Raw genomic sequence first — 12,456 nt, forward strand, 5'->3', positions numbered from 1 at the left:
CCCCTGAGTAAACTAGCCCCAGCATCTGTTAGTCTTTTCCACTTAACTACCCCTTGCTATATCCAACCTGTACTTATCCCACGGTAGAGCGCTTTGCTCTGTCTCACACTGGGTCCCACTGTCCTTGGGAGGGAAGTCTGCTGAGGATATTATGGACCCCTGCTCACACACACGGCACCTCGCATCATAAACCACGTCTTTGACCTTGAGTGGGAGGACGTGTACGCACAGACCCTCAAAGCATGGAAAGCACACCCAGTCCCATTTCACTTGTATGGGCTACATATAGCAAAATATGTGATGATTAATGGCTCTGGTTCCTCACCCTTCCCAGATATATGAGAGTGGCTTTGATTCACTTTGTGAAAAGCAGCTCTCGCTCTCTGTCTCACATGCACCTTTTGGTCTGTGTCAAATATAGCTCACATAACAGGTTCGGTCAAGACGTCACTACTTATTTCTGGTAGTTAAATTAAAACACAGCCCTCAGGGCAACAGGACACAATAAACACAAAATAAAACAAGCAGAAGACAGGAGTAAACAGAAGATACCGATCTGTGGCCTCTGTGTTACTGAACCTGTCTTCTCCGAGCCGTCAAAGCCGGAGCTCACAGCGGCACTTGAGGCCCTGTTGGGACAAAACAGCTGGGGGGCCAAAGCCGCAGAGGCCCGGCTGTTCTCTATTTAAACAGAAGACGGCGACATTTCTGTGATTTCTTTCCTGAAATTCAAGGCAGATTGATTAGATTGGATTTGATTCGAAGTAAAGAGTCATTTTGAAGCATTAGATAGTTTTATACAGTATATAGACGCCATCGGAAAGGTGACTCAGTGGTCACCTAATCGGGTGCACATGTACCTGTCTAAGTATTAAATTTACATACAACAATTCTGCTTTATACTGTTGTTTTCGACCTGCATTTTAAGCAGTCTAAGATTTGGGAAGTATTGCTAAAGTAGTACTTCAGAAGTACTAAAAAAAATACTGTAAAAACGCTCTGTTGCACTGGAAGTTTAAGCTTGGATAGTTTATCTAACAGGTCTTCCAGAACCAGGTCCAGGGGCCTCAGAGGTCAGATAGTCTCTATGACCTTAAAAGATCTAAAATAACCACAAAAACATGAAAAACATGGCTAAAAAGAGGGAAAAGGAAACAGAAAAACAACACGTTGACCAAAAGAGATTCACAATAAAAAGAATAAAAAGAAACACAAAAGTACTGCAAGTGATGTGACGCCTCATTTGTAGTAATTTTCTGGGTCCTGTTTTAGTCTGTCAGAGCAGAAAGTTGCATGAAACACTCAACTGAAGTGCAAATACTGTACTTTAACTTAGTGATATCCCACCACTGTATTTATCATACAACATGTATATTTACAAGATGAAATAATCACTAATAGATTTTTTATAGAACATTTTATATGAATAAATCAATATGAAAAAGAACTTTAAAAACTTTAAAAAGAAATGTGTCACAAATAAGACGTTAATTTGAGTTTGTTAAAAAGCAGCCTGTGTGTAGTTTACAGCAGCTTATTTAGTCTGAGGTGTTGAGTCATCACTGAGGCACAATTCAAATGTCTGGGCTCTCCATCGTCTTTTTTATTGTACGTATATAAAGCATAATTAAAAGAAACACAGAGTAAAATTAAATTCAACCCTTCATAAGTAAAACTGATAAAGACAATATTACTGATGGGTCACGGTCAGCACACGACTAAAGCTCCATATAAGAATCCTCCTACTTCCAGCCCTCTGTCAACAAATTACAAAATATGTGGAAGCCTGAATTTGAGTGTGGATTCAGTCAGTTACTTATTTTGGCCCTGGTGGAGGGCACGGTGCCACGGTAGCCTCGTGTAGTAGTTTCTGGGTCTGAGTAAGCAGGAACTGTTTATTCCACATCCACCAGGAGCCGAGTTCATTCAGGACTTTTAGAGTTCAGGTCACTTCACATCTGCTGCTCATAATTTATTGCTTTATACTAACTGTAACTTTTTTGCACTGCATAAGAGAAAATGAACAGTACTCTTAAACTGAGTTAACTGAGTTTAGTGAATTTTGAAAACACTCAAAAACAGCTTACAGTCAGTGCGTTGTATAAAACTGGGACACGTTTGGTTTTATATCACTCAACATCACTGCAGAGGCACAACAGGTTTTGGATAATTTAAAGGTTTCCTGTGGAGTTCTCTTGTAAACAAAGCTTCTGTTTATTACACAATGTTGTGTATCACAAATGTGTTGAGTGCATTTTCTTCCTCATGAAGTTGATCAGTGGAGTTCACGCCACTGGTTAGACTCGCAGATAAAAACCTCCACATGAAGCCTTTAAGAAAATCCTCACAGTTATATAAAAAAAAGGTCTTTGCACAAGTATATTTGACAATACTTCAATAGATCTGTGTGTTAAGACACGTCTGATAATTTATCACTTTAATCCATCACTGTAAGACGATATGAGGCTGAGGACAAACAGTGCAGCGTCTACACGAGTTGAAAAACCTGCATGTTTATTTATAGATGGTAAAATATTAATAAAACACCAAAACACTTCTCAGGAAAAAGTGGTCACAAGCAGGATCCTTTCCACAGGGATGCTTGATGTAAACAAACAACAAAAAATAACCTTGTCATTCTTCTCAGGCCACTTGTATCCAAGGCAAGTACACGGAGATGCTTAATCATGCACGTCCTCTGCTTTCTTTCCTCCTTTTTCTCTTTTGATGTGGTATTTTGTAAAAAGTGCACAGATCTTCTTATTGTTTTTCTTCCCTGCACTGGATTTAGAGCTTCTAGTCAGTCGCCAAACGTTAATCTGAGATTTAGTGTTGAATACGTCTGCCGAGAATCAGCAGCTGAAACAAACATCACCAAAGTAGATAATTACGTGTAATGATGTCTGGATAACGATGTGACTCATTGCCTCCTGAAACCACTGAAGCCTGTGATCAACTGTTTACAGCAGGTGTGGTTAAAGGGGAGCATGATTCCCTCATTTGAAAGGTGTTTTTCTCTCTGCATTTGTTTTAAAATGACTTTTTAAAGAAACTTGGAATTTCCAGACTTTTTTTTTTTTGGTTTGTCACTTGTTAATTCGAAGCTTTGTGGAGTCACAAGTGCTGGGGTCATGTTCATGTCTCGGTGAGCAGCTGTGCCGACCAAATGTCTATTGAGCTTTGTCAAGTCACAAAGTAACAAAGCAACATTTGTGGGCTTAATTAATAGCTGAATAAAATATTGTGGAATATCTCTAACTATATTTGTCAGGTGAGGTTTTGGATATATTATGTCATGATGTGTGTGGATAGGAGTTCTTGTTTTTTCTATTCTGAGTGTGGAGGGTGTCAGAGTGTAGAAGCTGAATCTGTCAGTTTCTCTGATTGACCCAGGTCCAACAGAGAAGAGTCTGGAGGTGGTGTGGGAGGATTGGATGGCGGCTGCATGTCACTGGGTCTCCTCACCTGCAGGGGGCTCCACTTTTGTGACAGCTGCGCCCTCATGCTCCTCCTCTTGGGTTTTCGTGGGCGTCTCCTCCTTTCCTCGCTCGCTGCCGGCTGTGCGCGGTCACTCAGCGTGTCTGAAGATTCGTCGATGTACGCCAGGTTCTCCCCGAAAAAATCCAGCAGCTGGCAGCTGGCTGAGGAGGCGAAGTTGAGGGGAGGAGAGGGAAGGACGATTGAGTGGAGAGGACGAGTAAATGAAGGAGGAACAGGGAAGGAGTGAGCGACAAAGTCAGGTGCAGGTGTATGTTGGTTGTTATTGTTTACTACAGATCCACTTTTCTCTTCTGGACTCAGTTTGTCGTTCTGTTGTGCTGTGTTCTCGCCTGCGGTTCCCACTCCTCCTTCCTCCACGCTGTTGACCACGTGGCACTGCCGGAACTGGGTGAGCACCTGAAAGGATGAGGAGATAGAGGAACCATCTGATCTGGAGTCAAAAGGAGACTCTGATCCGTAAAGAGATCCTGCCTGCATGCCTGCACATGGCAAGTCCAGCTCTAAGTTGGAGCGGGCCACAGGGAGGGAGAATGAGCGGGCCAGCAGGTGAGGAAACGATCTGCCCTCCACCTGCAGACCCAGAGCAGGGTCGGCCTTGAATCCGGCTGCTGCTCTTGGGACTGTTCCTGCTCCAGCAGTGCTAACAGGTGGCCTGGACTTGGCCACCCCTCCCCTCTCAAGAGATGGATGGGCATCCAGCTGGCTCATGGAGCTGGAGAGACCGGCCCAGCGGTTTGGCAGGTGTCCATTCTCAGATCCCCCTCTGACCCAGTATCCCAGAGTGCACTGGGCCCCCCGACGGATGCGGCGACGCTCGCTGCGTTTCCAGCGCCGGCGCTGCAGAAGGAAGGGGTCGTTGAACTCCAGAGGGTTTGGGATGCGGAAGTCCATGGACATGTTCTGGATGTTCTGGGTCCAGTCTGTAGCGTGGGCCCTCAGCTCCTCCATCTGACAGGGACAGAGGGAAACATAAGATGAGGGATCAAATGCGATTAAGTTAAGCTCCTCTTCTTCCTGCTACATAGATCTCTCACCTCAGCGCGAGTCCTCTTTGACAGCACCCTCAGCCAGTTGCCAATCATGGTGAGGATGGAGGCAAAGTAGGCGAGACCAAACACGATCCACAACCACACCAGAGGCTTGAAGAACATGCCACCATCACGACCACCATCACGACCACCACCTGGAAACAGAAAATCTGGGTTATGTTGCCTCTAGCTAAAAACAACACATTTCTCCTGTTCGATCAGATCATGAGCGTTTTTTAAACTTCCAAGTATTTAAACATGAACGTTGGAATAAGGCTCCACAGCTCATTTCCCACTACAATATAAACAGCTCTTAAACAAACAAAGCAGCATCTATTACAAAATGCACAACCTCCCTTCATGTGTTGCAGCTGTTCCATCACAGAGTAATTTTAGGGTTATCATGACTATCAGACCTTAATATGACCTGAAGAAATCTGATTATTTCTACAAGATTTCTCGAGAAGAAAACACCAGAATCTTTTTCCCTGGTAGATATCTTATGACCTGTGTGTGTGTGTGTGTGTCAGTACCGGGTACATAGTCCCCGAAGCCAACAGTGGTGAGTGTGATGACCACAAAGTAGAGCGACTCCAGAAACGACCAGTTCTCCACTTTCTGAAACACGACTGTCGGCACAGCGAGGAAGATCAGACAGCCGATGAGGATTGAGAGAACTGCTGAGATGACGCGCACTGTCGTGGGTCTGACCTTACGTTTCTAAGAGACAGAGTGAGCGATAACAACAAATACAGACACTAAATGAATAATAACAAAAATAAGACAGCTTCACATTTCAAAACAGCAAAACCATTTAACATAAACAATCATAGTTTGATGTTTCCACTGAGTGCTCTTATGTATGAAGTGTTGTGCTTTTGATCGAGTTATATTTCTAATGACCTGTGTATAAATGCATGTCATTTTATAAATATTTATATTTACATATGCACTGCTGAGAGGAAGTAAAAAAAATAAAATAAAAACAAGGACCAGGCCTCATACACATAGCTGTGATTCAGACAGATTTAAACCCAACTGTGGTTTAGTTCCTGGGCAGGACAGACCATTCTCACCAGGAAGAGGGTCTCAATCTTGGCCACAGCTCTCCGCAGCATCGTGCCCATGTGGTCACCCACTCCGGCCAGTAGGATGCCAAACATGGGGATGCCAACCAGGGCGTAGCACACGCAGAACAACTGGCCGTACCATGTCCGAGGAGACAGGTTCCCAAAACCTATAAAATAAAACATCAGAACACAACTTTTTAGATATTTATATAACTTAATACATAAGTTATATATTTTAGAAAATAAATATAGTTTATAGTTGCGTTGTTGTAGTTTTTGCACCTTCTATTTACAGTAATAGAGTAAATGGTGTAAATTTGTTTTGTATAGTTTATTTTTTTTAAATCTCATGCAGAAGATGTTTTATAACACAGTCTACTTTAAACTTCTGTATTTTCATGTATTAAATGCATGAATGAGTTAATTTATTAAAAATATCTCCAAGATTAATCAGACTGTTTTAAGCTTCGCACCCTGCCACACTGGGGTTTTCCCAGTTCCTTAGAAAATGTTGTGTAAAATGGTCATAGCAGGAAATTCCTAACAGGGCTTTTTTACTTTCTAAGTTTCTCCTGAAGGTGTTCTACAACCTACCTATGGTAGTAATGATGGTACCACAGAAGAAGAAGGCGGAGGCCACATCCCAGCGGCTGGAGAAGTTGGCAGGAAGGCCGCTCACATCCAGGCCTGCGTCCACCGCAGACACCACTCCCTGCAGGGGAGGGATGTAATTTATTTAACTGCACATTTATCCAACTGTAAATTTATCAGATGTTTATCAAACACGAGGACATGAAACAACTTTGTAAAAAATAAAGAAGGACCACTGAAGGTTTAAAGCATGACAATAAAATAATTTGTAGGTGACAAAGTGAATGACAAAACTACACATATTTATCACTTAAAATATGTGAGCACCTTCTAAAAGAATATCCCATGCCAGATGTACAGTTCAGCAGAACTTTAAATAAAACACTGATGTTTCAGTAAGTCACAGTAATTGTTACCCTGGTTGAGCCTGAGGTTGTGTCCCTGTCCTAATACCCACACTTGCGGTCTGGTGCACTTAAGGGTGCGTTCAGACGACAGCAGGTAGTAGTCAAGTGTGTCCCACGTGGCAAAAATGACACACTTCACTTAACTGGATTACATACTGTTAATACAGCTTAAGAGCAGTATATTAAACTCAAGTGGATCTCAGAATTCACCATAGTCTGCTGCACCACACCTACGCCTATAGACTAGTTTTAAGACCAACAACAAGCAGCAGCTCAATTTTAAAACTCATTTTAATATCCTGTATATCTAACTGTGTCACTCCTTACTGTTCATTTGTGTATTTTCACCGTCATCCTATTGTAATTTTACTGCATTAATTATTTCTATCAAGGTAAAAAGAAAATAGCAGTAATATCAAAATACCAGTTAAACATACTACTACCAAGATAATGATGGTGTATGTTTTTATTATCAATAATTTTAAGTAAGTATTTTAAAGTATAGTATAAAATTAATAATCAGATCATTTTGTTGTTGTTTTTCATGATTATTATTCTAACATAAGATAAGACAAAATTTATTAATCCCTAAGGCGAAGGTCAGGATCTACCATGTGTGTTTCCAAATCATATCTTGATAAAATTTTAAAAGAAACAAAAACAAAAAGAGAGCCAGTCAGTTTGTGCAGCGATACCTTGACAAGGTCTCTGAAGTCCTGCTCGGTGACACAGGAGTTATTACTGAGGAAGTTCTGTTTGGTTTTGAGCAGGTCTTCATAGGCAGAACTCTCTTTGGGGGCCTCCAGGGTGCGAAAAACAAGCGCTCCCATCACCAGGTACAGCATAACGCCCATCAGCAGGGCAAAGAGTGTGGTGCACCGCATCTTCTCCCTGTCGACCCCCCCACCCCTCCAGGGTTAAGGGTCAGAGCTCGGAGGCCAAGATCTGGTCAGGCTCTCAGACAGGATACACTGGGGCACAGATGGCCATAAACAGGAAGTTCCTCTGAAGAGGGAGCGTAACTGTGAACATGGAAACGTGAAAACAAGCAACACAAGTGTTCCCGGAAGAACGGCAGATATTACCAGCCTGTATTTATGCATCTGGATTCAAACAAAATCCATGGAGGTGTTCACAGACAGGGGAAGTAAAACATTTTAAAGTCTGTCTTCAAACACTCTTCAGGTGCCCGTGTCGACACTGAAGACGATTTTTCTTGCTGCACTGGTTCCTCCTGTTTATACTGGCCACTAAAACATCCCGTCCTAATGCACTTTCAGTGTAAGGGATGACTGAAAATTTTCTTTTTCTGCAAAATTACATTTTAATTTATGTCACATTACATAAACAGTGTTTAGCTTAAGCAGCCTGAACTGGACAAATCAATCATCATGTTTAATGCTTTTTAGTGCCAAAGTTCCTGTTTTTACTGTAGCTCAGCAGAGAAATGTGGTCCAGTTACACACAAAGAGGAAATTCTCTCCTAAAACTGCATTAATGTTGGGACATAACTAATTGATTTTATTAAATGTCTGAAGTTTTAGTTTTTAGTTTCAGACGAATGAGGGTGAACATTTCTGCACAAAACAGAACTATGGATTTGTCATCCATCACTTCCATTAGAGGTGCATTAAAAATAGATTAAAGGTAATTAAATCCAGGAAAAATTGCTTCGTGTTACATTGACCCTTAACTGTTGTTTTAAGACACACTTTAATGTTGTGAACCTATCCTTCATTCCTCTGATCACTGCAGTTGAAACTATTTTTTAATAAAATCTGGTCATGAAGTGTTTACACTACAGTGTAAAGTCAAGTTTGAGCTGCAGCATTAAAGGACATAGTCTGATTTTACAGATTTATTCGGAGTTTATTTTAATAATTTGCATGCCGACAGTATACAGCATGCACAGCACAGTGAGAAAAGTATGTTGTAGTTATAAATTGTGTCTCCTGATATGAATCCATTAGAGTTAGTTTGTCGGTGCTGTGGATCAGTACAATAAAAGATAATTGATAATACAGGATGATTATTAAGATGAGAAACAGCAGGGACACAGTATTAAAATGCATTTGAGAAATGGGGACAATGTTTACACTTCTGCTAAAATGCATCACGGTTTATTCAAAGCTAACGAGACACCTCCAGAGTTTTATTACAAAATGGACAGGTAATACATTTTTGCACAGAACAAGGACGGTGGATTTTGGCCCCTAACTCTTAAAGCCCCTAGCAAGCTTAAGAGATCTGAAGGTGCACGTTTGATTTTTTCAGAGCCAAACATGATATTATACAACTGTTCTGTACTCTTTGTGTACTTCTATGTGTAAACAAATCTGTGTTCCCGACTAAAGCGTTTTGTTTCCCCTGTGTCACGCTGACGTACTGTGTGACGCCATGAAAGACGAGACCTGTTTAACTTGGAGCGTTAGCAGTGCTCCTTCTACATGGAATGAATGGAGGGAGGAACAGATTCAAAGTAACCATTCTTAGCTTTGGTTGATTTTATGATGGCTGAAGGATGTTTTAAATGTGAGATGTTGATAAAGACAGTACCCGAGGTCGCTGATGTCAGGAGCTCATCCCATGTTAAAGCTCCACAAATCAGATGATGGAGGAATCTCTGATTCTTCTATTGTCTTAATTCTTTCCCAGCTTCCTCCTCTGCTCTTTTCCAGTGTGTGACCAGTGTTCAGGAGTGAAGGAATGTGGCTCTCTCCTTTTAAAAACTCCCAAACACTTTCAAGCTACAAAAAAAAAAAACAACAGAAAAACAAAAGCAGGTAAAGTTTAAAGTAGATGAGAGCGTAAAGGAACACGTTGGCACATTTCCCTGTTTCTCTCTGTTTCAGTGGGCTATGAGTGGCATTAACTAAGTATTCACACTGCACAGACTTTGTCATAATAACCAAGCAGGGACTGACACACAGCAGGCCGTCCTGCCTGTGGCCTCACAAACGATTAGACGCAGCCAAAACGCCAAACACGACATTAATCGAAAACATGTTTATCGCTTATCTTCAGTTGGCTTCTAATGTGTTCTTTGAACAGTGTTTACCTTTGTGACACACACACACACACACACACACACACACACACACACACACACACACACACACACACACACACACACACACACACACACACACACAACTGGGATCCAGGGGCTTTTCATGCTTGCTCCGTCATCTACGGTCATCCCCACGTGGATCTTGACAATGTCCTGAGATTTCCCAGAGTCAGGCTGACTGTTAGCATTCTGCACTAATGGACTGCTGGCTGTGCTTTGTGTGGGCAGCCCTGCTCTCTGCCCCTGGCTTCAGCACTGACAAATATTATTAGTTATCACTGTCTAAACCTCTGCTGGCATATTTTGATATTTTGCTAAGATACTGAGTGAGAGGGGCTTAGAAAGAGCAGAGCTGTGGCTGACAGGCTGTGATCTAATCGTAAGTTAAACAATGGTGGCAGGTGGGGTAATAAATCATGAAGTGAGCTATTTGAAAAGGAGCATGAGGCCGGGACAAGATTCACACGGGTTATTCTTATGTTTACATTTAAGGCAGGTGAATAAGGCGAATCTGTCCAAACTAGTTTAACCATCACGTTCTGTTGAGGGTCCTGGAGACAATGAATCAAATATAACAGCTCAAAAACACACTTAAAGGTCTTAAAAATGTGTTTTGATTATTGTTACTTCAAAAGAATTTCTGAGCTTCGCAGTGCAGAATGTGCTCAGACTCTAAGAAATCATTTTCATACTTAATAAAGATGTGTGTGAGTGTTTTTTTATACTTCCACAAACTTTCCCAGACCAAATGTTGAGGCAGAAAAGAAACGGTATGTTGTGCATTGGAGATTTTATCAGACAAAATCCAGTGTCTGAGCACATTTACTTGATTTGTTCTTTATCAACATGTCTGTGACTTCCCATTTACTAAATAATAAACATCCTCGTTATGCAAAGAGTCAGATGACATCTTTGTCTTTGTGATTACAATTTAGTTGTAGAAACAATTGTAGGAGACTGTTGTCTGTCCTTGGACCCTGATTAACAAACATGTAGGAGCAGGACATTATAAAATCATAACTAGTTTGGAAGTCAGTCATGAAGAGCAAACCTTAAACATTCAGAAAGCTGTGTGTTAACCCCTGACAGGAGGATTTTAACAAAACTTATTTATGTGAAAATTACTTTTACTAATTTTATGTTTTTAAACTAAAATTTCACCTGATCACGTGTTTAAGTCGTCTGATAACGTAAAATAATGCTGAATTATAAAAACAATGGATTTTCATAAAATGCTGTCAGTTCATGTGCTGCACGACCAATTTAGAATCCAGAATAAGTCGATTTCTAAAAATAGAGTTTTGTAACAGGACCCCGACTTTAAGGCTTTTCTACATGTATAGATTTAATAAAGTGAGAGGAAAAGAAAAATGAGAATGGTTGTTGGGTCTGTAGAAGTCAAACTGAAGAGGAAACAAAAGTGATATTGACCAAACTCAAGGATAAAAACTTTACTGAAATATTGTTTCTATTCGATTCTGGTTCACAAGAAGTGGTCTGCTAGTGAAATGTGACTGTGTGCCACAGCCAGAGCAATAAAGACGTCCCACCCCTTCATCTGCCATGACAAACCTACAGGGGTGAATTGGATGATATGAGGATGAAGCTGTAGCATCTACTGAAGAATTTACAGTGCTGTGAAAAAATGAAGCTCCTCGAGATGTAATCACCCCCTTAAGCATTCGCCTTTTACAGTGAACCAACGCTGACGTCAGAAAGGGATCACAGGTTACAACTCTGGTTCTCTGGTTTCATGCTCAGGGGAAAAATCCTCAAAAATAATGATAGCACTGTTTGGGGCAACAGATGTTACAAAGAATTTTAATTCAATGTTTATCAAATGCAGCAGCTGTTCTCACAGGAACACAGATGAATAAGTTTTAAAATAGTTTGTAACTAAGTTCTTTTCTAAATTTTGCACTTTAATTACTGTGTGCTGTAGTGTCAAGAGTTGAGAGAATTTATATGGGCAGGAATGTTAGAGCAGGGGATTGTCTGTCTCTTTAAATCAGTCGCTTGGTAAAGAATAAAAAATAAAAACATTTGGAGGAAAGGCCTATAAGAGAGTTATCGCTCTCAAGAGTGACACATGCAAACTGAATGTAAAACCAACAGAATCAGTCTGTACCCAAAAATAGTGAAGTTCCCTAAATAAAATGATTGAATTCTTACCTTCAGTTTGGAGAAATGTTGCTATCCAAGTTCGCTTGATGCAGCATGCGATGTTCTCTCACCATTCAACAAAAGTACATATGTGTTTTCTCCTTGGAAGGTGTTTCCCCATTCTCGTGACCCTACATCACTGTGACAGAGGAGAACAGATCGTAGGAGGAGGAATAGAAGAAAGGGACGAGACCGCGGAGCGAGTGCATGTGAAGGTCCATTACAACGCAGAGAGTATGATTAAGTGCCGTCACTGCAGAGGGCCTGAAGTTTCCTGAGTTGGACATGGGGGGGTCAGCCCTCCAAATCCTATCTTTTGGGGAAGTAAAAAAACAAAAGACGCTTGTTTCTTCAGAGCCAGAGTTAAGATCCACACAATTTTATCTTGCAACTGAGGATGAAATAAGACAGACTAACGCCACCAGTGAGCCTCTTTGAAAACTTTCAGCACCATCTCAACAATGTGGCCAAGAGGAAAAGGGAAACGGCTTCGTAAACTGAGGAAATAGTTGTGTGATTTAATCAAAATATTCTGCATAAAACACTCTTCACTGTACTCATTTAGACTGAAATGTACGGCAGCAGTATAAAACTCAGTCAGCAAAAAAAACAGAACTAAGAAGAAC

General features: G+C 41.1%; 1 protein-coding gene across 3 annotated transcripts; it reads right to left on the reverse strand.

Moving 5' to 3' along the window:
- Positions 1 to 1,573: 1,573 nt before the first annotated feature.
- On the reverse strand, positions 1,574 to 12,270 carry kcnk4a (potassium channel, subfamily K, member 4a). 3 transcript variants are annotated; one of them, XM_026358078.1, is made up of 8 exons: positions 11,840 to 12,270; positions 9,154 to 9,344; positions 7,293 to 7,602; positions 6,194 to 6,311; positions 5,597 to 5,766; positions 5,063 to 5,249; positions 4,536 to 4,684; positions 1,574 to 4,449 (listed from the first exon to the last, which is right to left on the reverse strand). In XM_026358078.1, exons 3-8 carry the CDS (start codon positions 7,479 to 7,481, stop codon positions 3,349 to 3,351), a joined length of 1,914 nt encoding a protein of 637 aa, XP_026213863.1. In that variant the 5' UTR covers positions 7,482 to 7,602; positions 9,154 to 9,344; positions 11,840 to 12,270; the 3' UTR covers positions 1,574 to 3,348. The 3 variants fall into 3 exon arrangements, with proteins under 3 accessions (XP_026213863.1, XP_026213862.1, XP_026213864.1); XM_026358077.1 differs by having other exon boundaries at positions 7,293 to 7,619; XM_026358079.1 differs by having other exon boundaries at positions 5,606 to 5,766; positions 7,293 to 9,344.
- Positions 12,271 to 12,456: the final 186 nt, after the last annotated feature.

Source organism: Anabas testudineus, chromosome 10 (assembly GCF_900324465.2).
Source record: "Anabas testudineus chromosome 10, fAnaTes1.2, whole genome shotgun sequence".
Taxonomy (NCBI): Eukaryota; Metazoa; Chordata; class Actinopteri; order Anabantiformes; family Anabantidae; genus Anabas; species Anabas testudineus.